Source organism: Chiloscyllium plagiosum, unplaced genomic scaffold (assembly GCF_037043375.1).
Source record: "Chiloscyllium plagiosum isolate Xiang-an unplaced genomic scaffold, Cpla_swu_hap1 HiC_scaffold_7, whole genome shotgun sequence".
Classification (NCBI taxonomy): domain Eukaryota; kingdom Metazoa; phylum Chordata; class Chondrichthyes; order Orectolobiformes; family Hemiscylliidae; genus Chiloscyllium; species Chiloscyllium plagiosum.
This window is the reverse complement of record NW_028270145.1, coordinates 87475476-87501539: the sequence shown is the minus strand read 5'-3', so window position 1 is coordinate 87501539 and position 26064 is coordinate 87475476. Positions and strand designations below refer to the sequence as shown.

The 26064-nt window shown below is 38.3% G+C and overlaps 1 protein-coding gene across 1 annotated transcript in view; it reads right to left on the bottom strand.

Moving 5' to 3' along the window:
• The window catches only part of arhgap15 (Rho GTPase activating protein 15), a 741895-nt gene that overhangs the window by 115779 nt on the left and 600052 nt on the right, over nucleotides 1–26064 (bottom strand). The window contains exon 13 of the mRNA XM_043694095.2: nucleotides 7118–7252. Within this exon, the coding sequence (XP_043550030.1) occupies nucleotides 7118–7252 (135 nt within the window). The remainder of the gene's footprint in view (nucleotides 1–7117; nucleotides 7253–26064) is intronic.

Below are 26064 nucleotides of genomic sequence, written 5' to 3'. Positions count from 1 at the left end.
CAGCCACGGCCATCCCTGCCTCCCCTTAGGAACTTTCTTCCTTTTTGGAATGAACTGATCCTGCATCTTCTGCATTATACCCAGAAATACCTGCCATTGTTGTTCCACTGCCATCCCTGCTAGGATATTGCACCATTGAACTTTGGCCAGCTCCTCCTTCATAGCTCCATAGTTCCCCTTATACAACTGAAATATTGTCACTTCCGATTCTACACTCTCTCTTTCAAACTGCAGAGTAAAGCTTATTGTATTGTGGTCACTACCTCCTAATGGCTCCTTTACTTCGAGGTCCCTGATCAAATCCTGAACAACATCAGATCCAGAATTGCCTTCTTCCTGGTAGACTCCAGCACAGGCTGTTCTAAGAATCCATCTTGGAGGTACTCCACAAACTCCCTTTCTTGGTGTACAGTACCATCCTGATTCTCCCAGTCTACCTGCATGTTGAAATCCCCCATAACAACTGTATGCGACAGGCCAATTTCAGCTCCTTATTCAACTTAAACACTACATCCAGGCTACTGTTTGGGGCTTGTAGATAACTCCCATTAGGGTCTTTCTACCCTTAGAATTTCTTAGCTCTATCCATACTGACTCTACATCCCCTGATTCTAGGTCCCCCCTGCGCAAGGGATTGAACATCATTCCTTACCACCCCACCCCTCTGCCAGTCAGTCTGTCCTTACGATAGCACGTATAGCCTTGAATATTCATTTCCCAGGCCCTGTCCACTTGAAGCCATGTCTCAGTTATACCCACATCGTAACTGCCAATTTCCAAATGAGCCTCAAGCTCATCTACCTTATTTAAAACTTCGTGCATTCATATATAATATTTTTAATTTGTTACTCCGCTCACCCTTCCTATCAATCCCTACTTCACTTGACCTTACGGCATGATCCTATTTTGATTTCGAAGTACTTATCCATGAATAGTGAAAAGCTGGCATCCAAGTTCACTGGATAATAGGAAAGGAAATTGAAATGATGGCCTTTATTTTGAAAGAAATGGAATATAAAAGAAAGGTAGTTAAGCTAAAAATGTACAAGTCACCAGTCACACCACAGTTGGAATGCTGTGAACAGTTTTGTCTCAGAAGGTTCACTGGGCTGATACTAGGTATGGAGAGATTATGTTACAGGAGCGGTTTCATATATTAGATCTGTACTTCTTGGGAATTTTAAAGAGTGAGAGGGGTCCTTATTGAAACATATAAGAAGCTGAGGGGACTTGACAAGGTAGATGCAGAGATGTTGTTTCTCTTCATAGAGAATCAGACCAAAGGTCATAAACTCAGAATAAGGCGTCACACATTTAAGAGAGAGATGAAGAGGAATTTCTTCTGTTAGAGGATAGAGATTCTGTGGAATTCTTTTCTGCAGAGAACTGTCGAGGCTGGGTATTTGATATATTCAAGGCTGAGGGAGGCAGATTTTTAATCAGTAAGGAAATCAAAAGGTATGGGGAAATGCAGGAAAGTGGAGTAGAAGATTATCATATTAGCCATGATCTCACTGAATGTCAGAGCAAACTCAATGGGTTAAATGCCCTAATTCTGCTCCCAATCCTTGTGGTCACTGTGAGGTGTGGCTACAGGTTGATGGACATTTTTGGAATTCCAATGGTATTTTCTTTTTGACACATAAGAGGAAGTGAGCCACAAACAAGGACTACTGAATGTCAAATGCATTAAGAAATTCGGAAGAACTGCAAAACCTGAACAATGAAAAAAAAAATCGCATTGTAGAAGATCACTGTAGGAAACTGCTATAACCCTCAGTAGAAATTCCTCATTATCCAAACAGCACCCACAATTTGCCATCGTGTAATAGTCAATTCGCGTTGATGAGACACGTTACATGCGAACAACATGTATTGACAAATATTCTCACCGCTGACAATATGATGGAAGAAAGGTCATTGAAGAAGGAGCTAAATTGGCTGGATCTTGAACACTACCCTGAAGAACTAACGACCCTGTGGCTTTGTGGTGGTGTCTCTACTTCTGAGTCAGGAAGCCTGGCTTCAAGTCTCAACTGTTCCAGAGGTGTGCATTTACATCTCTTAACAGGTTGATTAGAAAACATAAATACCCTCAAGAACTCCGTTAAAAATCACACAACACCAGGCTATAGTCCAACAGGTTTAATTGGAAGCACACTGGCATTCGGAGCGCCGCTCCTTCATCAAGTGGTTGTGGCATCTCCAAATCATGACTAAAGAACTCCTGCAGTCATGTCTTGTGGTTGAGATGATTGATCTTCCAACAACCAGAAATATCTTTCTTTTGTGATAGGTATGACTCCAACTAATGGGATGTTTTCCTCCAGATTCCTATGACTCAAGTTTTGTGAACTCAACTGAACACAACACTTGGTCAAAAGGTGCCTTGATTTAAAGGACAGGCACCCTCACCTCCCCATATTAGTTCAGCTCTTTTGTCAAAGTTTGGACTAAGGCTTCAATGAGGTGAGGAGCCGAAGGACCTTGCAGAACACAATCAGTGAGAAGATTTTTGTTCAATAGGTTTTGCTGGAGACACCCTAACTCACTTTGCTGATGACTGAGAATAGACCGGTAGGGCAGTTATTGCCTGATTTGGATTTGTTTTGCTTTTTGAGGATAGGACAAAGATGGACAATTTTCCACATTTCCAGAGATATAGAAAACAGGAACAGGAGTAGGCCATTCAGTGCTTTGAATCTGCTCCTCCATTCATTATGATCATGGTGGATCATCCAACTCAATGGCTCATTTCTGCTTCTTCCCCCATATCATTTGACCCCTTTAGCATAAAATACCATAAATATCCAGCACCTTCTTGAAATTGTACAATGTTTTGGTCTCAAATGCTTTCCATGGTGATGAATTCCACAGGCTCACCACTGTCAAGGTAAAGACATTTCTCCTCATCTCATTCTAAATGGTCTACCTGCATTCCTACACTGTGACCCCTGCTTCTGTACTCTGCGATCACCAGGAACATCTTTTCTGCAATCGCCTTGTCTGTGCTGTTAGAATTTTCTAGGTTTTTATAAGATCTTCCCTTATTCTTCTGAAATGCAGTGAATATAATCCGAATTGATTTAACCACTTCTCATACATCAACCCTGTCATCTCAGGAGTTAGTTTGGTGAACTTTTACTGTACTCCCTCGATAGTAAGAGCGTCCTCAGATAAGGAGACCAAAACTGCGTACAATATTCCAGGTATGGAGGTCTCACGAAAGCCCTATACAATTACAGCAAGTCATCTCTGCTCCTGGAATCAATTCTTCTTGCAATGATGGTAATATACCATTTGCCTACTTGATCGCATGTTGTACCTGCACGCTGTTGTAGCTGTATTGGAACAGCATGGCGAGGGGGCACAATTAGTTCTGATCTGCATTCAATTTTAACACTGGAAAGAAACTAAGCAAAAGTGAGGACTGCAGATGTTGGAGATTAGAGTCGAGAGTGTAGTGCTGGAAAAGCACAATAGGTCGGGCAGCACCGGAGGAGCAGGAAAATCAACGTTTCGGGTGTCATTCGTGATGAAGGGCTTTTGCCTGAAACGTCGATTTTCCTACTCCTCGGATGCTGCCTGACCTTCTATGCTTTTCCAGCACCACATTCTCAACTGAAAAGAAGCTACCTGCTCCTGTGGTAGCAGCCCTTGAGGTCGGGATGAGGATGTGGAAAATTGAACTGAGATGTATTGAATGCAGGACATTGATATGTTCTTGCACTCTGAAGATTTTTCTGGTAGCAAGTTTCACGTGGTGTTTGAAAGGGTAGATAGCATTTAATTATGCATGGTAAGAATGTGTGCAGGTCTTACTTTGTGACAGGAATGCAGAAAGTCACACAGAGATGGTCTCAGCTCAGTACACCAGAGGAGCATTGGAGCTTGTTGACCATGGTACTGTGATGAAGCTACAATGCCAAAACAGGCAATTGCCCATCAATGCTGACAGTCCCAATAGCTCTGGACGTTACTTTTATCTTAATTCTCTGAAGTCTAGTGACTCTTCCTCAATTTTATGGCATTTTCACACTTTATATCTAACTATGCAGCACCTCACAGTGGGTTTGCTAACAGATTATTCCTGTGCGCCCTGCAGTTGGGTTTTTCATTCATCTCTCTCTTGCTGACCTTAATTGAATGGTTCACTATGATTATGCCACAAGGAACACCTATGTCACAAATGCAATTTGGCCTGCAAATCGTCCCCATGCCTGAAAGATATAAAGTGAAGAAAATCCCACACATTGTAGGTAGGCCTCAGTTCATTTATTTCTTTTACTTCTTCTGCTATCCTAACACGAAACAGCTTAAATGTGCAGCTGTTGATTTGTGTAACTATATCACACTGAAAAATCAAAGAGAAATAGGTGAGTTTTTTTAATAACTGGCAATCCCTGTTTTTCTAGTTCGGCCTCCTTATGATGATGAATTCTGAACAGCATCAAAGGAGGCATGGATAGGGTATAGCAGACATTTGCCAGAGTAACAACAGCGATGAGGTACTGCACTTTCACAAAGGGACTAAAGACACTATATTGTTAATGTTAAGAGTACAAAGGATTAAGAGGAAAATTGACAGAGTTGGATTTATGAGTGTGTTAAATAAATTATAAGGAGAAACTGTTTCACTGTCTGGTAGAGATGACGTGGGAAGTAATACAATAAGGATAGACCTTTAAAAAGTTGATGCAAGCTCTTTGACATTCAGATTGTAAGATAATGCATCTCTCATATTATGCAAGAAATTGGACCAATGTGAAAATTGCACTGCAATATATAATGAAGATTGTTGTAACATAGTGAGAGGAAACACGGGATGATATTTTTCTTGCAGTTTGTAACATAACAGGTGGATATTATTGGAATATAAATTCAATAAACTGTGATTCACAGAATCCTAAAAATGGTCTATACTGCAAAAGTATAAATAAAATAGAGAGAATACTCGATGCAATAAATAATGTCCTTGCATACTGTAAAATTAAGTAAGTAAAACAGCAAAGAATTATGTTATTCCAATTGAGTGCTCAAGATTACTTTCAGATTCTTGGAATCAATATCATTGTTTATAATAAATTTAGTTTTTATACCAAATATTTTGTTATAAAATTTTTATCAGCAGGATTTAAAAATAATTTCATGAATAAACACAAATCAGACTGATCTCAACTTCATCAGAAGTTTTAGAAACTGCTCCTAGGTTTTCAATTCAGCACTTTATATCCTTCCAAACTTGACATGCAGTTAACAATTTCAGATCACAATTACAGATCCCATTTTCAGTTAGACACCAGGTCTATGTAATAATTCTGTCATTGCTTATTGCGTACAGTTCTGGTCACTGCATTATAGAAAGGATGTGGAAGCTTTGGAAAGGGTTCAGAGGAGATTTACTAAGATGTTGCCTGGTATGGAAGGAAGGTCCTATGAGGAAAGGCTGAGGGAACTGAGGCTGTTTTCGTTAGAGAAAAGAAGGTTGAGAAGTGACTTGAGAAGAGACGTATAAGATAATCAGAAGGTTAGATAGGGTGGACAGGGAGAGCCTTTTTCCTCGGATTGCGATGGCTAGCATAAGAGGACATAGCTTTATATTGAGGGGTGATAGATATAGGACAGATGTCAGAGGTAGTTTCTTTACTCAGAGAATAGGAGGGATGTGGAACGGCCTGCCTGCAACAGTAGTAGACTCGCCAACTTTAAGGCATGTGAATGGTCATTGGATAGACATATGGATGAAAATGGAATAGTGTAGGTTAGATGGGCTTCAGATTGGTTTCACAGGTTGGCGCGACATTGAAGGCCGAAGGGCTTCTGCTGCGCTGTAATGGTCTATGTTCTCTGTTTACATTTCTCCTAACCCCATCATTCTTTTTCTACACTTGTCCTTTTACCATCTGCTTTGCTTTAGATAACCATCCTTTTTGTCATTTGATCATTCCTACTGTCCACTCTATCATCGGCCTTCCCATTTGTTCTTTATTCCCTTCCCATATTTCCCTGCCATTTTTTTGGCATCAACTGACTGGCTTGCTGACAACATCAGGGGACGGGGCACAGCCAAACATATTGCTGTGCATCTGGAGACACATGTAGTCAAGTCTGTGTAAGGATGGCAGATTTCCTTCTCTAAGGGACATTAAGTGAACCAGAAGGGTTCTTTTAATAATCAGTGATCGTGGTTGTGTCTATCTATATGAATATCTATATTAGTTTTTAATTTCAGGTTTTTATTATTTGAAACTAAATTTCACTAGCTGCATGGTGTCATTTGATCCCACATCCCTACAGCATTAGCCTAGGCTTCTGGATTACCAGTCCAATGATACCGCTTCTGCACTTGCTTAAAAGCTGTTACATGTTTAAAGGTTCTCATTTCTGATGAATAGTCATGAACTTGAAACTCCACAGATGCTACCTAAACCTACAAGCCTCCCCAGCATCTCTGCTTTTACTCCTGAAGCTATATCATTTCACACTAAAGATCATACCACACAAAGTAGGATTAATTTGTCCTATTGCTTGAGTTTAATGTATTAATAACAAGGAAGGCTTTCTCTCTCTCTCTCTTTCTCTCTCTCTCTTTGCCATTATTCATTCCAAGTGTTTACTTTCAAAGAATTGAAAACAACATGCTTCAATAACAAACAAAACATGTTAGAACAGCATCAGATCTGTGCCAGTGAGACTTTTTAAGTAATAAAGTCCAACATGCAATTGAAGAATGAAGCTTGGGAATGTGTAGTAATTAAACCAATAGTTTATAATTCATCGAAACCTTCTGCTTGGAAATCTGCTTGCAGACGTTGTGACAAACACTCAGGTTGAACTAAATATTGGTTGTAAATTAAAGTGGGACAGCTTGTATTTTTCAATGTTACAACCTTGCATGAAGTAAGTATAAAAGTGTACTATCAAAAATAAATTGCTGTCATGAATATTAAGAAACTGGAATTGAATAAATACAACTACATTCAAGGCACTGATTTATGAATGCCTTTCAGCTAGCTAATAAAAAAAATTAACCTCATCTTACTAAATGGTTGAATGCAGAATAGAGAATTGCTCCTTTAGTGCTTTGAGGGTTAAATTAACATTGTATTGTACTTACTTATGGCATCTACAAATTGATCAAAAAAACTGTATGGAAAAAGTGGCTCAGGCAGCTCTCTGAAAAACATCTTTAGTGCTCCGGTGACGACGTGGATGTCCTCCCACTGGCTGTCATCCAAATTCAGCTTCTCTTCTGGGAAAACATGAGGAGAAATGGAACAACTGGTTTTAATGAAACAATTACAAGACACTAATTATTATGTTAATGTTTGCCTACTATCATCAGCAACTGTTAACAGCCTCCTGCACCTAGAGGTTTAGAACTGCAATTTTCCACAGAAGGACATATTCAGTAGAACACCATCTGCAGGAATGTAACATGTGCTTGTGCATACACACACACAAACACACACACAAAGACTTGTGCTCATTGACTGGAGGTGTCAGGTACACTTATACCCATAATGCTTTTGCTGGAAAATTAACATCACCATTGAACATGATTCAAAGCTATTAGCATTCAAGGCTAAGGGGGGGGGCTGTGTAGTGGCAGCAACTGCTGGCTGAGCTGAACTCATGGGACCGGCCTGCAGGCCTTGCAGAGCCAACATGAGACATATGCTAAACATGGCAATTGAAAATGAGCTATTACTTTACATGTGTCAACTCTGCCACGTACAAGGGAATTAAAGCTAACTCCCTTTTTTTTGCTTGAAATTGGTGCCAGTGAAGAATGTATGGGAGGAAGAGAAGCTATTTCAACACTCATGTGTTCCTAACAAAATGTTGTTTCCTTGTAATTATTCTTTCCTGACTTTAAAAAAAAGGTAAGTACTGTACTTCAACTCAAATAGCATCAGTACTAATGTCAAGACACATAACTAAATTACTCTAAATTCCAGATCAATCATGGCCTAATGTTTGTGCATGTAATTATTTCTATTAAAAGTAAATGTGGTTATGCCCAGCACTATGAGAAAAAATATTGCTGACTGATTTACTTAGAACAGAATTTCACTGCTACGGTTGGTGTAAAAGTGCATTAAATGGCAACGATTGGCACAGAATATCAGTATCAAGACTGTCAACTGAATGATCCAAAAAAAACTACTGAAAATGGAAGATGGGTTTTCAACAGTAATTGATAGGTTGAGAGAATACTGCATACGTGAAGAAACATATGTTAAAACAAAAATACAAAACATGCATAAGATTATTAAGCTAATGATATGAAAATCATTAACAGGGATTGGTCCTCTGGCTTTGAAAATTTCAGATCAACAGTCACCCTCTAGAAGCCATCCATTCAATAATAAAAACCTGAATGAGAAATTCAGCTACATAGTGTATAGGCAGCAGAATAATAATGCCCTTCTTCACTATCAAGACTGTATTGTCAGATCTACCAAATTATCACTACCAGCAGTTCTGAAGTAAGAGGTTATTTGTGATAGCATCCAAATTGAGGTGTTTGCCACTATATTGATATAATTATGTTTGCACAATATTTTAAATTCAATTTTACATAAATAACCTGACCATCACTCTTAAATATTCCAATGTACAATATACACACTTAATTAATTTGACGTGCAGGGATGGCTATTACATACTCAAACATGGCAGCTATTTTACACAACAGGATTAATGACCCGTTAAATCTCTTTGTTGCTTTTGGTTGAGAAAAGAATGCCACAAGAGTGCCAAGAGAACTATCTACACTGCTTTTAAAAGTATACAGGATTTGTGATGTCTCATCTGAAATACTACATCTCCAGCAATGCAATACTCCAAAGGTATTGTACCAGAGTATCAGTCCAGATGTGAGATCTACAACATGGACAAAGGTCAACTCAATTAAGCTGAGAAATAACCAGAGATATCCTGGATTTACTCAATGGCATAGAGTCTTTCTTTCATTATGAAAAGAGGAAGAATAGGTGAAGTCCCCATATATAGTACTTAGAACTTTTCTGGGGACAGGTTGCATTCCTTGCATGTGTTATGCAGTGGCAGCTGCCTATATCAATCTTCTCTGAATTTGATGTCTAAAATGTAATGTGCACCAGATTAGACCTGGCAGGAGCAAGTATGAACTTTATTGATTTGTTTGAGTAACCAGAGTACTCTTTTGGACAGGTAAAGCACCCCTTTTTGATATGATCTTGGGACACCTTTGGTGAAGAGCTAGTGACTTCTTGAAGAAACAAGGTCCACTTTGGGATTATTAAAATTAGGCATGAATGTGCGCAAAAATATATCATCCCATTGTAACTGTTATGTTCATTTGAACAATCAAAAGGAAATGTCAAAAACACCTGTCAAAATTTTCAACAAGAATCATCAGAATAAATTTAACAAAAACAAGAGGAATTGTCAAAGAACATCTTTTGTAGGTGCCTAGAAGATCTGTCAAAACACTATCAAGCTATCTAGATATTTAACATTCCTTCTATTTACATGTAAAAAACATTGTTTGGCATGTTGAAAATATCATCACTTGATATTTCACTCTGTTGACATAAGACTGAGGGTTTTCATTACTAGATTAGTGCTCCATGTCTGATTTCACTGCATGTCACAATCTCTATGTGGTCCATAGCACTTCACAATTTGATTGATGGCTTCAAGTAGTCATAGACTACTTGACATAAGACTATGACTTCAAAAGCTTGTTTTATAAAGTGTTATAAAATTAATGAAGTGCATATTCTTGTACTTAAAGGAAGTTTAACATTGTAAATTACCTTTCATGACAGAGTGATTCCTTTAAATAAAGATTGCAGTAGACTTTTAAAACTGTATCACATTTCATCTCAACATTGATCCTGACATCTGCCCAGATTGTTTATTAGGTTAGTTGGACCAATAAGTATAAGGGAAAAGGATGTTGTGTGAGGATCATGGGTTGAAACTAGTTGTCACCTTACAGTCACTATGCAAACTGAGTGACATGAGAGTGTGAAGAGGTTAGCACGAGATATATGAGAGATTTTGATGGAAGGTGGAGGGGCTTAGATTGACACAGAGGCTATAAGAGGAAATGGACATGGGTAAAGGAGTACAGATTGGCATGGACATTATGATGAGTTATAGGGGCATTAGTGAAGAGCATAAGTTAGTATGGCTGAGGTATGGAGGAATAGGAGAGTGGTCAGCGTTATAAGGCTGTCTTATGCTTCATTGGTTAAGATTAAAATAGTGCTGGGACACCAAAATAAGCCTTCCACCCAGCCTGTCTCTGCATTCATTTAGGGTCACCTGGCCTAACTCACACAAGAACCTGTCACCGTAGGCTGACAACTCCACATTCTGGGGTATTTTCTCCCAGGTTATGTTTGTGCAGGAGGGACATGACCTGACTCTGCGTTCCCGAACAGGAAGCAAAGATTCAGGCCTCAGTTTTTCATCCAGATGCTCACTACCATCTAGGTGTTCCAATATAGAAGTGGGATTTATGCCCTACCTCTGCGTAGAGTGAGGCAAAAGGGGAATAGCCCTTCATTCATTCATGAGATGTGGGCATCACTGCTTAGGCCAGCATTTATTGCCCATCCTTAGTTGTCAAGTTAAAAATCAACTACATTTCTATGAGTCTGGAGTCACATGTTGGCCTGACCATGGAAGAATAGCAGATTTCCTTCCCTAAAGGACATCAGTGTACTAGGTGAGTTTTTTTCCGACAATCTGCAATGGTTTCATGGTCATCACAAGACCCTTCTTTATTGCAGTCTAATTCCACCATTTGCCACGGTGGGATTATGAACCTGAATGCCAGTGACATTAGCTGAGTTTCTGAATTAATAATCTAGCCATAATACCATTAGGCTATTCCCTCTGAAATGTGTTACTTTTGTGTTACTTTATTTATGCAGTCAAAAGTATCTCTGTTTATTACTGTGCAAATTGCCATTATTCAATAAAATCATTAGATTTCAAACAACTTCACCAGATTATGTAGTTTGAGGTAAAAAGGATTGTAATATTGCGTCAAATTATTCCTAAGTGATCTTTTAAGCGATCAAAAACACAAAGCTTTTAAATTCTTTTAATATGTTTTAAATTATATGAGGATTTTTGAGTCAATTTGAAAAAATAGACATATTTATATAAACATATAACAGGGCAAAAAGGTTGCAGAGTTTCAACACAATTTATATTTGGTGGAGTGCTCGGATTGAAACATGGAGGCATCATGCTGCCTGCTCATTTAAGTGACTGTACCATGTTGTCCATCATTGATTATGCCACTGACAGGCTGCAAGTTCAGCCTAGACCAAGGACTCTCTGTGTGATCATTATGATATGCAGACTGCAAGTGCTGAAGGTAGCTTAGCTCTCTTAAAGGGGAGGCGAATTCTGCTTCAGCATGCAATAATTAGTGGAAAAGTTTTGTGTGTATGATTAAAGTCTCTTAAGGTACAGTGTCTTTTTACTTCTAGATTTTGGTAAACAGTGTATTGTGATGGTCCACAAAAGAGGAATGAAATGCAGCAACCTATGAGGGATTACAACTATAGGCTATTAACGATAATAGGTTTCCTCCTGAGATGCCTTCAGACTGCCCTTGTTAAGATGCAGCGTCACTCCCTTTTGGTTCCTTACAACTTTTTGGAACCCTCCCTCATTGATTAGGTTAGTTGTTTTTAGATTTCCTATGGTGTGGAAACAGGCCCTTCGGCCCAACCAGTCCACACTGATCCTCTGAAGAGTAACCCATCCAGACCCATTGCCCTCTGACTAATGCACCTAACATTATGGGCAATTTAACATGGCCAATTCATTTGACCTGCACTTCTTTTGGACTGTGGGAGGAAACTGGAGCACCCGGACGAAACCCATGCAGACACGAGGAGAATGTGCAAACTCCACACAGACAGACATCTGAGGCTGGAATCAAACATGGGACCCTGGTACTGTGAGGCAGCAGTGCTTACCATTGTGCCACCGTGCTGCCCTAACACAATTTAATACAATGTGATGTAATACACAACACTGCCACTCAGTCTACAACAGCAAAAGAAAGCACAAAGCATTTTGTTTAAAAGCCCCACGCTTATGTCTTTAAGCAGTAATTGTGGAAGAAAGCGCAAAGCATCTTGCTTAAAAATCACATGCTTATGTCTTTAAATAGTAATTGTGGCTGGAGCGTGTGTAGGGTGGAGGTTTGGGGGGACGGTAGTGGGTTTATAGTAGATGAGGTGGATTCCATTTTTCTGATCAACACATTCATTTGACTAATGTTTAAGAGAAGGTAGTTTTGATGCATAGCTTCCCCAGAAGCTAGTGTGCTTTGTCTCAAATTAATGTATTCATGGATCTTCTAGTCCACCTCTTGAAGATATGGAAAAATAGAATATTGTTGAAATTAAGAATATTGAATACGCCTTAAGTAACTAAACTTCACTTAGTTAAATCATATGATCAAATTGTTGCACAAATGCAAATCATGTATCTTGATCTTATGTTTCATCGAACCCAATTTTTTTTCCCAGGGACAAAAATGTTATTTAATTTCTTCCCTTAATCTTAAACCATTAAAACAGAACTGTTTTATTTCTTTTGATCTTTTCTAAAGTCTCAACTGATTATGAATAAATAAAACAGTTTTCTCTCTTCAGGTTATTGCAGATCCAAGTGCTGGATTTTGCCATGGGCTTCAGGATCCTGAGAAGAGACCAAATGAGGTCCCTGAGCCCACACTTTCTGTGACTGAGACATGTTGCACAAGGATGTTTCTGGAGGCAGCCTCTTAATTGGCCATCTTCTTGCTTACCATTCAGTTAAGGCCGATGGGCAGACTCTTGATGTTGCCAGGCCAATCAGAGGGTTGGCAGCTTTGGACTGTCAGCAGATTCATCAAGAGAGTGGGTATTGCTTGTGGAGTAAAGGGTTGGTTATATTTTTACTCTAAAAATAGCTGCTGAGCGTATTTGAAATGGGCTATGTCATTGTGATGCTAGATTGTATTAAATTGGAATCTGAGTTTGACAGATTCCATATGAAGTCTTCTCTTATCATGCCTTTTACCATCCCATTCAGTCACTAGATATTAGACATTGGTTTGCTGCGGGTCAGTCAGACGTCCAAGGGGGACTCAACATAGAGGAACTTTCGCTGACCTGCATGAGCCGTTAAATTCGCTCAATCCAGCCTGATGTGCATATGGAAAAAGGAATTGGATTAGTATGGGCCCCAATTGTGGCCCTTTGCTCCTTCAGACCCCTGCCTGGGGTGCCTTAACAATGCAAGTTGGCTCTGATAGAAACAGAACTGCAAATTAGCTGTGCCAACTGAGTGTCAAAAGATGATGGTTAAATTCTGTCTTGTTGAAGATTGTCATTGTCTGACATTTGCATGGTGCAAATGTTACTTACCACTTGTCAGCCCAAGCCTGAATATTGTCCAGGTCTTGCTCCATTTTGACACAGACTGCTTCTGTATCTAAGGAGTCCTAAATGTTACTGGACATGATGCAATCATCAGCAAACATCTTCATTTCTGACCCTATGATAGAGGGAAGCCCACTGGTAAAGCAGCCAAAACTGGTTGAGCCTAGAGCACTCCCCTGAGGAACATCTGCAGAGACGTCCTGGAACTGAGGTGAATGACTTCACACAGCCTCCATATTCAGATCTATGATTGTGAGTTTCTGCTCATAATATTATTACCTAATTATCTTCAATAATCGGTTTATTTCCTTTATTGATGGGATTATAAAATCAAAAGTAATGTTGAATCATCAAACATTGGAACGATTTTAACTTTCTACCCAACTACCTTTACAAAACCAAAAGTCTTTATCTTATAAATTAAATGATGTGCATTATAGTTTATGAGTATAAAATTACAGGCAAAAGTGTAAATCACTTTATAAAATTGTTCCACAGGTTGGAGTTTTTAACATTATGCAGAAGTTGGAACGAATAGTAACTTTGGAAACTGCAGGACCTTAAACATATCCTTTTTTGAAATTAGCTTTTAATCATCAAACCAGCCCATTCACATGTTGGCCTTCTCCAGATCCCCATCTGTTTGATTGAAAACACTTCAGGAGTATCCTTTTATTACATTACATGGTTTTAATTTAAATTGACTATAGCCTAGTGGGTCTGTTCAGAACAGTCAGTGCTGAACAATGACATCAAGAGCCTAAGGCCTAATGTGGCGTACAGTCACTTTAAAGAACAGAGGTTTTCAGTTTGTTGAAGTCTGTCAACTACTTTGAGTGTTAATTCTCACCAGGGTGTCACACCCCCTACATGTCTCTTTTGATACAATCTGTTTCATTTGTCTTCAGTTAATTCAAATCTTACCACCTTCACCCCATTACCCCAACTCACTTTCCATATTGTCTGGGCTTATTCAAATCAATTGATCCCTTCCCATAACTCCTGCCAACCTTTCACATTATAATCCAGTACTTTAACTTCATTTTTTAAAGAAAAATTATTAAATAAGATGTATGAGATCATTTATAGCATTCTCTCTAAATGAGCTGCAAATTACTTCATCTGATAATAAAGTATGTTATTATTTTTGTGATTAATTATTTTCTTTACCATTAGTTTAGCATCACTGAATAGTTGCTGCATAAGATTTTTTTTAACCAGGGTTAATGGAAGGATTATTGCTCATTTAGAACATTTCATTTAATAGTTTCATAGTCCACACAGTGATACAAGACTCTCGAACTCTATACAAGCAGTGACAATCTCAAAACTGAGTTACCTCATAACTGACTAAAAAGACAAACATGACATTGTTACCTAACATAATTTCAAAATCTTCTGACCATTACAAGTTCATGCCGGCTACTTCAATGTAAACTAAGGGCCTGCTTTTTAAAAGATTTCTTTTATACCAAAGGAAACAATTTATTAGCTGGATGCCTAGAGAAATGTCAATGAATTCTTATCTGCGAGGCATTTTTAGAATTTTGGAAGTTTAGTTTGCAGTATTTTACGTTTGATACAGATATTGTAGTTTGTGGAGTTAAGTTACTGCTACTGCAGATGCATAACCAGCTAAAATACTTTTGGATGTTGTTGCTATTATCATCAGAAGATAGATCTTTAATTAATTAAATATGAACAAAATACTGATTTAATTACTGAAATGCATTATTTAGCTGCTGGTGTTTGTTTATACAATAAAATAAATCAGAAAGGTCAGCAAGTTAACATTTTCTGAATAATAAAGGGACGAGAATTTCAGACAACTAGATTTGGTTACAACAATCGCATATGGCACGATAATTGCTTCCTACTTTTTGTAATGTGGCACATCTATTGCAGAGTATTTTCCAGAAGCATTCAGCAAAGTCACAGGAAAGTGGTTCAATAACCACATGTATATCAGTAGTTCAATAAGACCCTGCATTGAATACTGTTAGAAATTATGTTCTGATTGTCTATGTAAATGTCACAGTAACATTAATTTGCTTTACATCGGATTGACTTTTAAACAATAGCTAGGGATTTTCATGACCTCAGCCAGCCATGTTATGTATCTCAGGTGACAGATATTCTTGTCAGGTGAGTATCTTTTGATATCTGGTTTCTTGGGTCAATGCAACAGCATTAGAAAATCAAATAACAGGCTTTTCAAATATCCTCAGTCCAATTACACACATACAGTTCCCAGTCCAACTGCTTAAAATGAGGACACCTTTTGGAAGGTTGTGCTTTGCCAGCAATACATATGGTCTATGATTCCTTGTACAAAGTCAGTCTTCAAACATCCTTTTATAGTTGAAGGAGTAAGCCCCATAACCACAGATCTTCTCTTGGGGAAATGATCCACAGAAGATGTTCCTCATTTTGGCATGTGTGTAGTGCTTCAGATCATTTCAAATTTACTTGACCTTTAGGCATATCATTTTTTAAATTTTGGAGTTTGTACTTCAGCAAGTGGAAGGTGCAGTGACTTTAACAAAGTTTGTCAGCATTATACATCATTTTATTTTTTCTTAAAAAAAGAAAAATCTTCAAGTCATTTTAACCAGTGTTTAAAACTACATAACTAATATTAATGATTCTTTTGGATTAAAAGATAGGGCTATTTTCAGATTACTTTATAATGTTGGGTGTTATTAATACTGTTGCCTCTAACTTTTAATTCATTTCTTTCACTGGTTTTCAGGGTCTCCCCACTTATGTACCGTCTAAGCTTCAAGTGAAGATATTGGAGGTAGGTGGATAGAAATCGGTCATCTGCCCAGAAACCATTACCATTATGTAGAAACAAGTCCCTAGAGAAACTAAAGGGCTTTGGTATTGGGTTTGCCAACAAAATTGCAACTTCCTTTGGATAACCTCAGGGTCTTTTCAATTTCCTTTCTCAAATGCAATAGCTAAGATGGGTAAATTAACATGTGGAATGTTTGTGAAAAAAAGTTAATATATTTTTATTGAAAAAATAGACCTTTTAAAATATTACAACAAATACAAAATACAAAGAGAGAACACAAAAAAACCTATCCTCATGTACAAATGTATAAATAAATATATACATAGAAAAAATATAAAAACACCCAATAATTATTTAACTAAATAAATAATAACCAACAAACTAATAGATATTAATAACTCAACTGAACCAAACAATACACTCATACGTTCACAATTTCTCCTCCCTGGATATTGGACTCTTAAAACACAATTGTTACAGCTATATAAAAGTGTGGTAGATAGATCTGTGTCCAGGTATTCCAAAAAGGGCTGCCATGTCTTATAGAAATTCTCAGCTTTGTGATGTACCATACTTGTAAGAAATTCCAAGGGGATATGCTGCATAACAAATCTTCCGCCAACCTGACAGGCCCAGGGTTTTTTCGGATATCCAGCCTAGCAAGATATTCTTGCTTGCGCAGAAAGTGAGAATGTTGAAAAGTTTTTTCTTATGCGCTTCTGCAGGGAACACACTGGGCAGAGAGAGATCGAGTACTTCTCCACCCTTACACCCAAAATCCTCTCCATTGCACTTGCCACAGCGCTCCAGTATGTTTGAAACCTACCACAGGACCAGAGACAATGGATAAGAGTGCCTGTAGAAATCTTGCACTTGGGACATGTTGAAGATACCCCTGGTTTAACCTTTGACAAATGGTGAAAATAATTTTAGTGAGTGAATGTTTAAGACTGGTGTGAGGCCAAACAATTTTGGAGGTAGAATTTTGTATGTGTTTTATTGGCAGAAAATTATTATTGATTCAAACAGCTCAAAATGTGGCCACTCAGCCAATCAAGCTTGCATTGCTGCTTTAGCAAAGATATCTAATTAATTTCAGATTGCTGTTCATTCCCTATAGCCTTGCAATTTTTTTCATTTATTCATCAAATTCATTTTATAATATTGCCATTGGATATGTTCCCACCACTCTTTTAAGCAACATGTTCCTTATCATGCTAACTTGCTTTACTGGAGGCCTCATACCCCCATTGTACCTCATTAGAGTACAGTAGGAATTCCTCTGGGATTTGTGGGTATTGGAAGCTGTTCTAACAGTGATGCTAAACAGGTTGATGGTCAACACACAATTCCTTCCAATAGGCCTATAACAAGCTTTCGGAGCAGGGTGGTCACTGGTCAGCTAGAGCCCTGCATGTGACAACCACAGCACAACCGCCTCTCCACATTCAAAGTTTCTTATCATGGGCTGTACTCTGTAGCATACTGTGAGAGTTGCTGTGAGAGACTGCCAGAAGAAGGAAAGAACTCACTACATAAAGAAAATGTTTCATCATCCTGTACTGATTAGATTAGATTAGATTACTTACAGTGTGGAAACAGGCCCTTTGGCCCAACAAGTCGACACTGTCCCTCTGAAGAGCAACCCACCCAGACCCATTCCCCTGCATTTACCCCTTCACCTAACACTATGGGCAATTTGGCATGGCCAATTCACCTGACCTGCACATCTTTGGACTGTGGGAGGAAACTGGAGCACCCGGAGGAAACCCATGCAGACACAGGGAGAATGTGCAAACTGCACACTGTTGCGTGAGGCAGGAGTTGAACCCGGGTCTCTGGCGCTGTGAGGCAGCAGTACTAACCACTGTGCCACCGTGCTGCCCCTAATTATTGTTGCCAATCACCTTGAATCTGTGTCTTCTGAAATACCAACCCTGCTGCCATTAGTTTCTCCTTAGTTAGTCAGCCAAAACAATTCATTATCTTTAGAGAAACCTTATTCTGAGTACAACCCCCTGTTTCAACATATATTCTTGTCCTCATGATGACCAACTTTGGTCGAGAAACAGGAAGGGTCATTTTGGTGTGGTTGGTTATGATGGACTCTTGAGACAGGGCCCAGTGGATCAAGTGGTGTACTTAAGATAGAAGGGTCGGAGGATATGCAGGCTTAAGGACCTTGTGGCCAAAGGGTGGGTGGTGTGGTGTCACTGGTGACTGATTTTGAGCCAGGAGGGATCTGGGGGAACATGCATGTTCCCCCAGATCCCTCCTGGCTCAAAATGGTGCTGCTGCCTTCTGGAATGGATTTCAAATGCATGAGAACACCAACAGTCAACTTGGTAGCAAGCAACAGCTGCACCTGGTCTATGCACATACAAAAAGCCAATCAATACTGTGAAAAAGGAAGGAAGACCTGACCCAGGACATGGGACAAAACAATGGAACTGCCCTGGAAAATCAGGGATGACTGTTATCCTTTCCACAGCTGGAACCATTCTAGTAAATTGATCTTGTTGTGTCCAAATCCTTGTCATCATTTCTAAAATGTGGCCAGGATGTGCTCAGAACTGAACTTATCCACTGGGGTTTTCACTATGGCTTTATCAAGGATTTGCATAACTTCATTGCTTTGTACTCTATTACACTAATAAGCCAAAGATCCAAACATTAGTTGAAGAGCCTTCTGAACTTGGATTTCTAATCATTTATGAGATGTGGGCTTTGCTGGCTAGGCCAGTATCTATTACTAATTCCTAACTGACATTGCAAAGGAACTTGAACCACAGCAGTCCATGTGGTGTAAGTGCACCATGGTGCTGGGGAAGTTCCAGAATTTTAACCTAACAATCACCAAGGAACAATTGTAATGTTTCCAATTCAGAGTAGTGTGTGGCTTGAAGGGGCACATACTGACATTCGGTGTGGCCATGTATCCATTGTCCTTGTCTTTTTAGGTGATAGAGGTCACTGGTTTGGAAGGTAGTGCCCACAGAGCCTGGGTGAACTTCTGAAGCACATTTCTGAAATTCTGAAGATGGTACACACTGTTGGTGGTGGAGGGAGTGGATGCAGTTGCAATCAAGTGAGCTACTTTGTCCTTGATGGTGTCAAGCTTCTTGAGTATTGTTGGAGCTGCACTCATCCAGACAAGTGGTGAGTATTCCATCACAGCCCTGCCTTGTGCCTTGCAGACTTTGCACAGACTTCGGGGAGTTAGGGGGCGAATTACTGGTCACAGAATTTCCAACATGTTGACCTGCTTTTGTAGCCAAAATATTTATATGCCAGGTACAATTCAGATTATATACAATAACAATCTCCAGGATGTTGATAGTAGGTTTTGTGATGGTTAATGCCATTAAATGTCAAGGGTGCTGGTTATATTCTCTCTTGTTTGAGATGATTATTGCCTAGCATTTGCATGGCATGAATCTTACGTATCACATGGTCGTCCAAGCTTGATTTTGATTAATTCCTGTTACATTTGAATATGGATTGCATCAGTATCTACAATATTATTGGGTCAAAAACATGGATCTGCCTCCCTAACAGCATTATGGGTTACCTACACCAAATGGACAACAGCGGTTGAAGTAAGAACCGCACCATAACTTGTTCAAGGGAATTGAAGGTTGGGAAATAAATGCTGGTCCAGCCAGCAATGCTTACATCGTCAAATGAATTGAAAAAAATATCAGCAAAAATACTCACCACTGATGTAACGATGAAAGGAAAGTCATTGATGAATCAGTTGAAGATGGTGGGGCCTTGAACACTGCCTTCAGGAACGTTTGCTGTCATTCCTGCATCCTCAAAGATTGCTAAACCTATATCCCCAGGGTCTTCTGCTCCTGCACCTCTTTAACATTGTCCCACATTTTTCAATTTGCCTATTCTTATCCTTCCTAACAAAATGCATCACTTTACAGTTCTCAATTTTAAATTGACTTTGCTTATTTCACCAGTTAGAACATGTCTTCCTGAATCTTGTTGCTATTCTTGTCTTTAGTTCGTGCATTTCTGAGTTTAGTGAAATCGTGCTAAATTGCGAAATAAAGCAAAATTAAAGCACTGAAGTGCATATTGTCAAATGTTTATTCTCAGCTATAGATGGTTATATGCAATTTTTGAAATTACAACGTGTATCGGTAATATAAGGTTCTGAAGCAGTTAGTGTTCTTGTCACATTAAGCTACTCCCCTTTGATGATCTCACACAGAGCATTAGTTGGACACAAGGAATTCTACACTAACCTCCATAAGGTACAGATATGTCAGGTACATCTTTCGTAACCAGGGTAATTGTGACTGACTTGTAACTACAATAAACCATATTGGTAACTAAGGACAGTAACTCTTCTGTAAAAACTCAGTGATGATTGATCCGCCACCATGGACCATTAGGTAGGTCCTAGGTGAATTATAGACAATGGAGCAATACTGGTAGCGAACAAACAAAGCTAACCTTTTAATCAACCTCATAATGGCAGAGGTGGCAGCTGCCACAAGTTACCAGTGTGGCAATCAGGGTAATACCATATGGTGTGCAACAGCATGGTTTTGAATTTCTTACAGACGGGCAAACCACTGGAAGAAGATCATTCAGAAGAAAATAACATCTTGAAGACAGGTGAGTTGACCACTTTAATAACATTATCACTTTAAGAATTTAGTCAGTCTGTTCAGATGAAACACAAGTAATGACAGAGAGAGAAGTTGCAGCAGTTGGAGAAGCTGCACAGGAAAGCTTGAATCTAACGCCAAATCTTCACCAAGAAGCTAGTAAGAGGTGCAGGTGGATTCAGAAAAGAGAGAAAATCCAACCACACTTAGAAAAAAGACATATCGCTGAGTGAAGGATGATTTGTAGGAATCAAGAGAGGCTCTGGGAGTAGGATTGGATGTACCTCAAAGAAAATGGCACAAAAGTGAGAAAAGAAAGGCATGAGAGTGAAAAAAAGAAAGTTCTTATTTCTCCCCATCAGTGACAGTGCCTTTGACATCAGGCTCCATAAAGCATTGCTGCAAGACACAGTGAACAAACCAGAAACCAGACTGGGGGTTAGAGAATCATAGAGGCCTAAGAATTTATCTACAATGAAACAGAGCAGATTTAAAGAAATCCAGAGAAGGAATCCAGTGGTAGACAAAATGTCAGGAGGAACTAATGATTTAAAAGCATCAGGATTTGATATTAAACCGTGATTTTGGCAAGAAAACTGATAAGGACAACAGCCAGAGAATCCTATTTGAACATTTGTGCAGAAGGAAGTGCTTGGTGTTTTAGAATAGGAAAGGCAGTAAAACATTCATTTTGTCTCAGAAGCAGGAGGAAAATGCTATCATGGCTACAGAAGGTGGGAAAACCTTGGAAAATGCAGGCATCCACCATTTCAATCATTAACAATGGCAGGAAAACACAATATACTGGACAGAGATACAGTGTTAAAAAGAAATAGAATTCAAAAATTGAAAGCAGTAACCTATGAAATAAAATGTTAATAGAATCTCCTTCTTGGAGATCTTAATAAAATATTACTCCATTAGAGAGTGTGAAAAGACTAAGGAATAAAGGAAATATGTACATAGTCAAGCAATTTCTACAGTAATTGAAGCTAAAACAGCATTGGTGATTACAATTTAATTGGGTTCCTGGGCTTATGACAACACTCAACAAGACAAAACTACTTGTTGTGATTGCCTACAAATGTATAAAAATGATTCATTCAGCCAAGAAGAAACGGTATCCATCAAGCCAGTAGACACTCAATCATACTCAACAGGAACTAAAGGGTGACTAAGAATTTGCTTTGCTACCGTTCACCATTATTGCATTGAAAGATAGCCAGGTGAAAAGTTGAGGGAATTGGCTGTGAGCACTGACTTGAAGCGCTGATAGCTTTTTAAAATCATAGACAATTTATGAGTGTATGAAATAAGTTTATCTGTCCTTGGTTCCCTTTGGGAAGATGTATGGAAAAGAATGTACTGCAGTCACTTAGTCATTGCCAGGTCTCAGTTAGCAGTCTGCTTGCCAGCGATTCAGAAGAGATTTAGGCTCTCATAACTTATTGTAAAATTTGCAATTACATAGATTTGAAAGATTTGGAAAATTACCAGTTATTACAGAAAATAAATCAGAAAACTCAGTAAAGTTTGTGGGAAGAAACCAATACTGAGAAAAAAGGATGAGCAGTACAATCCACTTGAGCTCATTCAGGACTCCTTAACTGCTGTTTTTCAGTCTGGTGAACAAACCATTTTCGTAGAACAGTCAATGCCAGTGGCAGAGATAGTGGTAAATGAGCATTAATCTTTTAATTATATGATTAACACCCTGAAAAAGTCTACTTTATTAGTCAAACAAGCAGAAAGGTAAAGACATACTCAAGGGAAGTCATTTGTATGCAACTCCATGGGAGACAGACCGATGTCCACAAATTCAGGACATGATCAAGAAGAGAAAACTGCCTGGCATAACTATCCAGGACATTGCAAGTTAGAAAGACTATCTCTTTAAGTTAGAAAGATATTGGCTTATAGAAATCCAGAGTACTGCAAGGAAGAAAGTTTCAGCAAAGCAGCTGTCTTCCTTGGTGAACATGAATAAAAATACCCTGGATGCCATGATGGAGTAAATAATTGAATAAGCAAAGAAAGAAGATTCTGGAGATTGATGGTGCTCTGACCAACAACAACACCTACAAGGAATTATATCCTCCATGAAAGGTAATCAAGAGATAAAATATCATCTACTAATTATGCAGAAAGCAAAATCAATGTCACCAGTCCTCAAGTGAAGAGCTATAATTCTTTCAAGTCTGAAGAGAACGTATTCTGCAAAACTTGGAAACATGCAGGCTTCCTGCATTTGTGAAGGCAGAGACTCAGGAGTGAACATATGGTAGGGAAAAAAAATGTAACATAGTTCTATACATATTGTATAATGGTTTACTATGGGAAAATAGCTTGGGAACATGTTGGATATGGTAATATTTCTGAAAGAGTTAATATTCTCGGTGCATTGAGCTCCATCCTTCTGATGATGATACACCCACAGCATTCTATGTGACCCTGTGTAGGGAGCAGTGCATTCTGTAAAGTTCTTGCGAGTCCAAGTAATTGTGCCCAACTTGTAACCTGGTTGTACTTAATGCTATTACCCAATAAGTCATCTTGTTAAATAAGAAGAATGCCTCTTCTGCAAAGAACCTGCAGTGGTGTATCCTTTACCATAATCATTTGATAAACCTTGGAAAGGTACAAACAAAGGAAGACTGGTGTCAGCAAACTACCTCAAAAATTCTTTCTCGAACCACAAACATGGTAGTGGATACCATGAAGAGCTAGTAATGGTCAATCATAGTAATGGGACTGATGTATGTTCATGTACCATTGATTGATATAATCTACCAATCCATGAGGTGAGAATAGACAGCTCCTGTCATCATAGACAAGGACTTTTCTGATTTTTGATTTTAAACTCTTGAAATACAATGGATTTGTTTAAGATCAGGTTTTTAGATTTTCTTTCTGGTATGTTTGCTCTAATATATTCAAAAAATTGCTTATTTGATAATATATTCAAAAAATTGCTTATTTGATAATATATTCAAAAAATTGCTTATTTGATAGGCTGGGTATGTGATAAATGAAACCATTTATAATGCATTTGTAAAACTGAGTTTTCAATAAATTTCTGCAAATATGTGTCAAACCATAAGATTAAGGGAAACGTACAGACTCTACAAACAGGCCCGATGGCCTGGGCCTCAAACTTCTCTGCTTTGATTTAGATTAGTATTGATGCATAATATTACAGTAAAGAAAATCAGCTTCATTTCTGGCTTAAATTTTGGTTTTGAAATACTACTGGCCTTCTTGGAGGGTCACACAGTTCTCCAAATAGACATTTATGTGTTACTGTTCTGTTTTACAACATAAGAGGTACTTGTTTTTCACAGCCTTTTGAAAATACAGAGGTCTTAGCTTTCTTTCACGGTCCTTTAAATTCTTCATTATTTCCTGCTACACAATTGACAACAGAAAGCACAGGGTAATCAAGGGATAAAATAATCATTCTATTCAATATAAGAGGGAACCAGCAAATCAATTAGTAAGCGATTATAATCCTGGCTATTTGAATACAGATTACAATAATGCTGGCACCTTGAGTTACTGTCGCTTTGTATAATTCATCATTTTTCATGAACAACAAAAAAAGATGTCAGGCTCAGGGCAAATTGCCCAATTCAGAATGTTCCAAACATCTACAGGTTTTTTTTGAAAGGGAGATGTTACCATACACATCACTATAAAAAAAAGTTATCATTCAGTGACTAAATAGAAATCCAGCGCATGACCTACTGTATCACAGCTTTCCAGTGCATTACCTCGAGCAGTAAATGAAATGAACAGGGTTTAGTACTATCGGATAGCAAAACAGGATTCTATTTTACTGCATGCATAATGGAAATAGCACGTATTGGGCCTTTCATGTTAATTTAGCATTGCATGAAATTCAGCGCCACAGGTCTGAGGTCAAGCATCATTCATCATTAGCTAAAGTGGCATTTTCTCCACTTCATAAAGCAGCTGCTTGGAAGAAAAAAGGTATTATTTAACAGTATAAGGCAAGGAATACAATTCGCTCTCTATGAGGAATGAACCACAAAAAAACAAGGTGCCCCGATGTCAGAATTCGAGTGCGTGCAAAGTTGGTGATGTCAGCTGCCATAACCCAAAGAATCACAAGACCACTGCATTCCTAAGCTCATAAAATGAGTGGATAAGTCATATCCATCTGGTTGTAAATGAATTACTGCTTGACTGAAAGCAGGTTTTTGTGCTCCTTAATCATGATTTATGTTGCCCTGTTATCTTGTTTGCTGCAACTTTCCAGTGCTACTATTGTCAACAAGAGCACCACTCATTCACATGGTAACCTCAAGGCAACAGAGGGACCATATCAGATAATTTGTCTGGAATAAATGGAAAGAAGTGTATTCCAAGTTTCCTGAAAAACATATTACTGAACCCACATGTGGATGCTTAAATGTAATTTCTTTCTCAATGGCAATTCTGACATTATATTAAAGGAACAGCATAAAAGGATAATATATTTTTGGAAGTCATGATAACTTAATGCTTGGTAAAGACCAGTCATAATCAGGGTATTTTCAAAGTGAAATATTGATAGGTTAATTATAAATTTGAAATGAATTCTAATAATTGAATAGAACTGGTGCATGCTTAACACTGAAATGTTCAGAATGTACTGCCACATTTCAGAAATAATATGTTAAAGCAATATGGAAAGAGTCAAAGGTATTGTGTCAAAATAATAGTACCATTTTATATAATATTGAATTGACACAAAAAGCAATGCACAGCAGCTTTTAAAAACTAAAGACAGAATGAATCATTATACATGTGTCACTCTCACATCAAGAAATTATACTTTCACATTGTTATTTTATCTGCTGCAGCTTTTGTAGTGAATCACCTGGTTTGATTTAATAATTTACTCAACTAATTGTAAGTTATTGTTGTTCAATAGAACAAAATGATACAGAAACTCACAGAAAACATTTAGCTCAAACTCAGTCCTTGAAATTATGCTTTGTGATATTAGCATCTCAAAGTTTAATGCCTTGTATTAAAATTCTTTTGCGAGTTCTTGAAAGGGGACATTATTAAATATCCAAGTCTGAGATGATCATACTCAAAGCTGTGTGGTGCTCTGATTGGGCTATACTTTGAATACTGTTTTGTTCATCAATGCAGACAGAAAACTGATTCAGGAAGA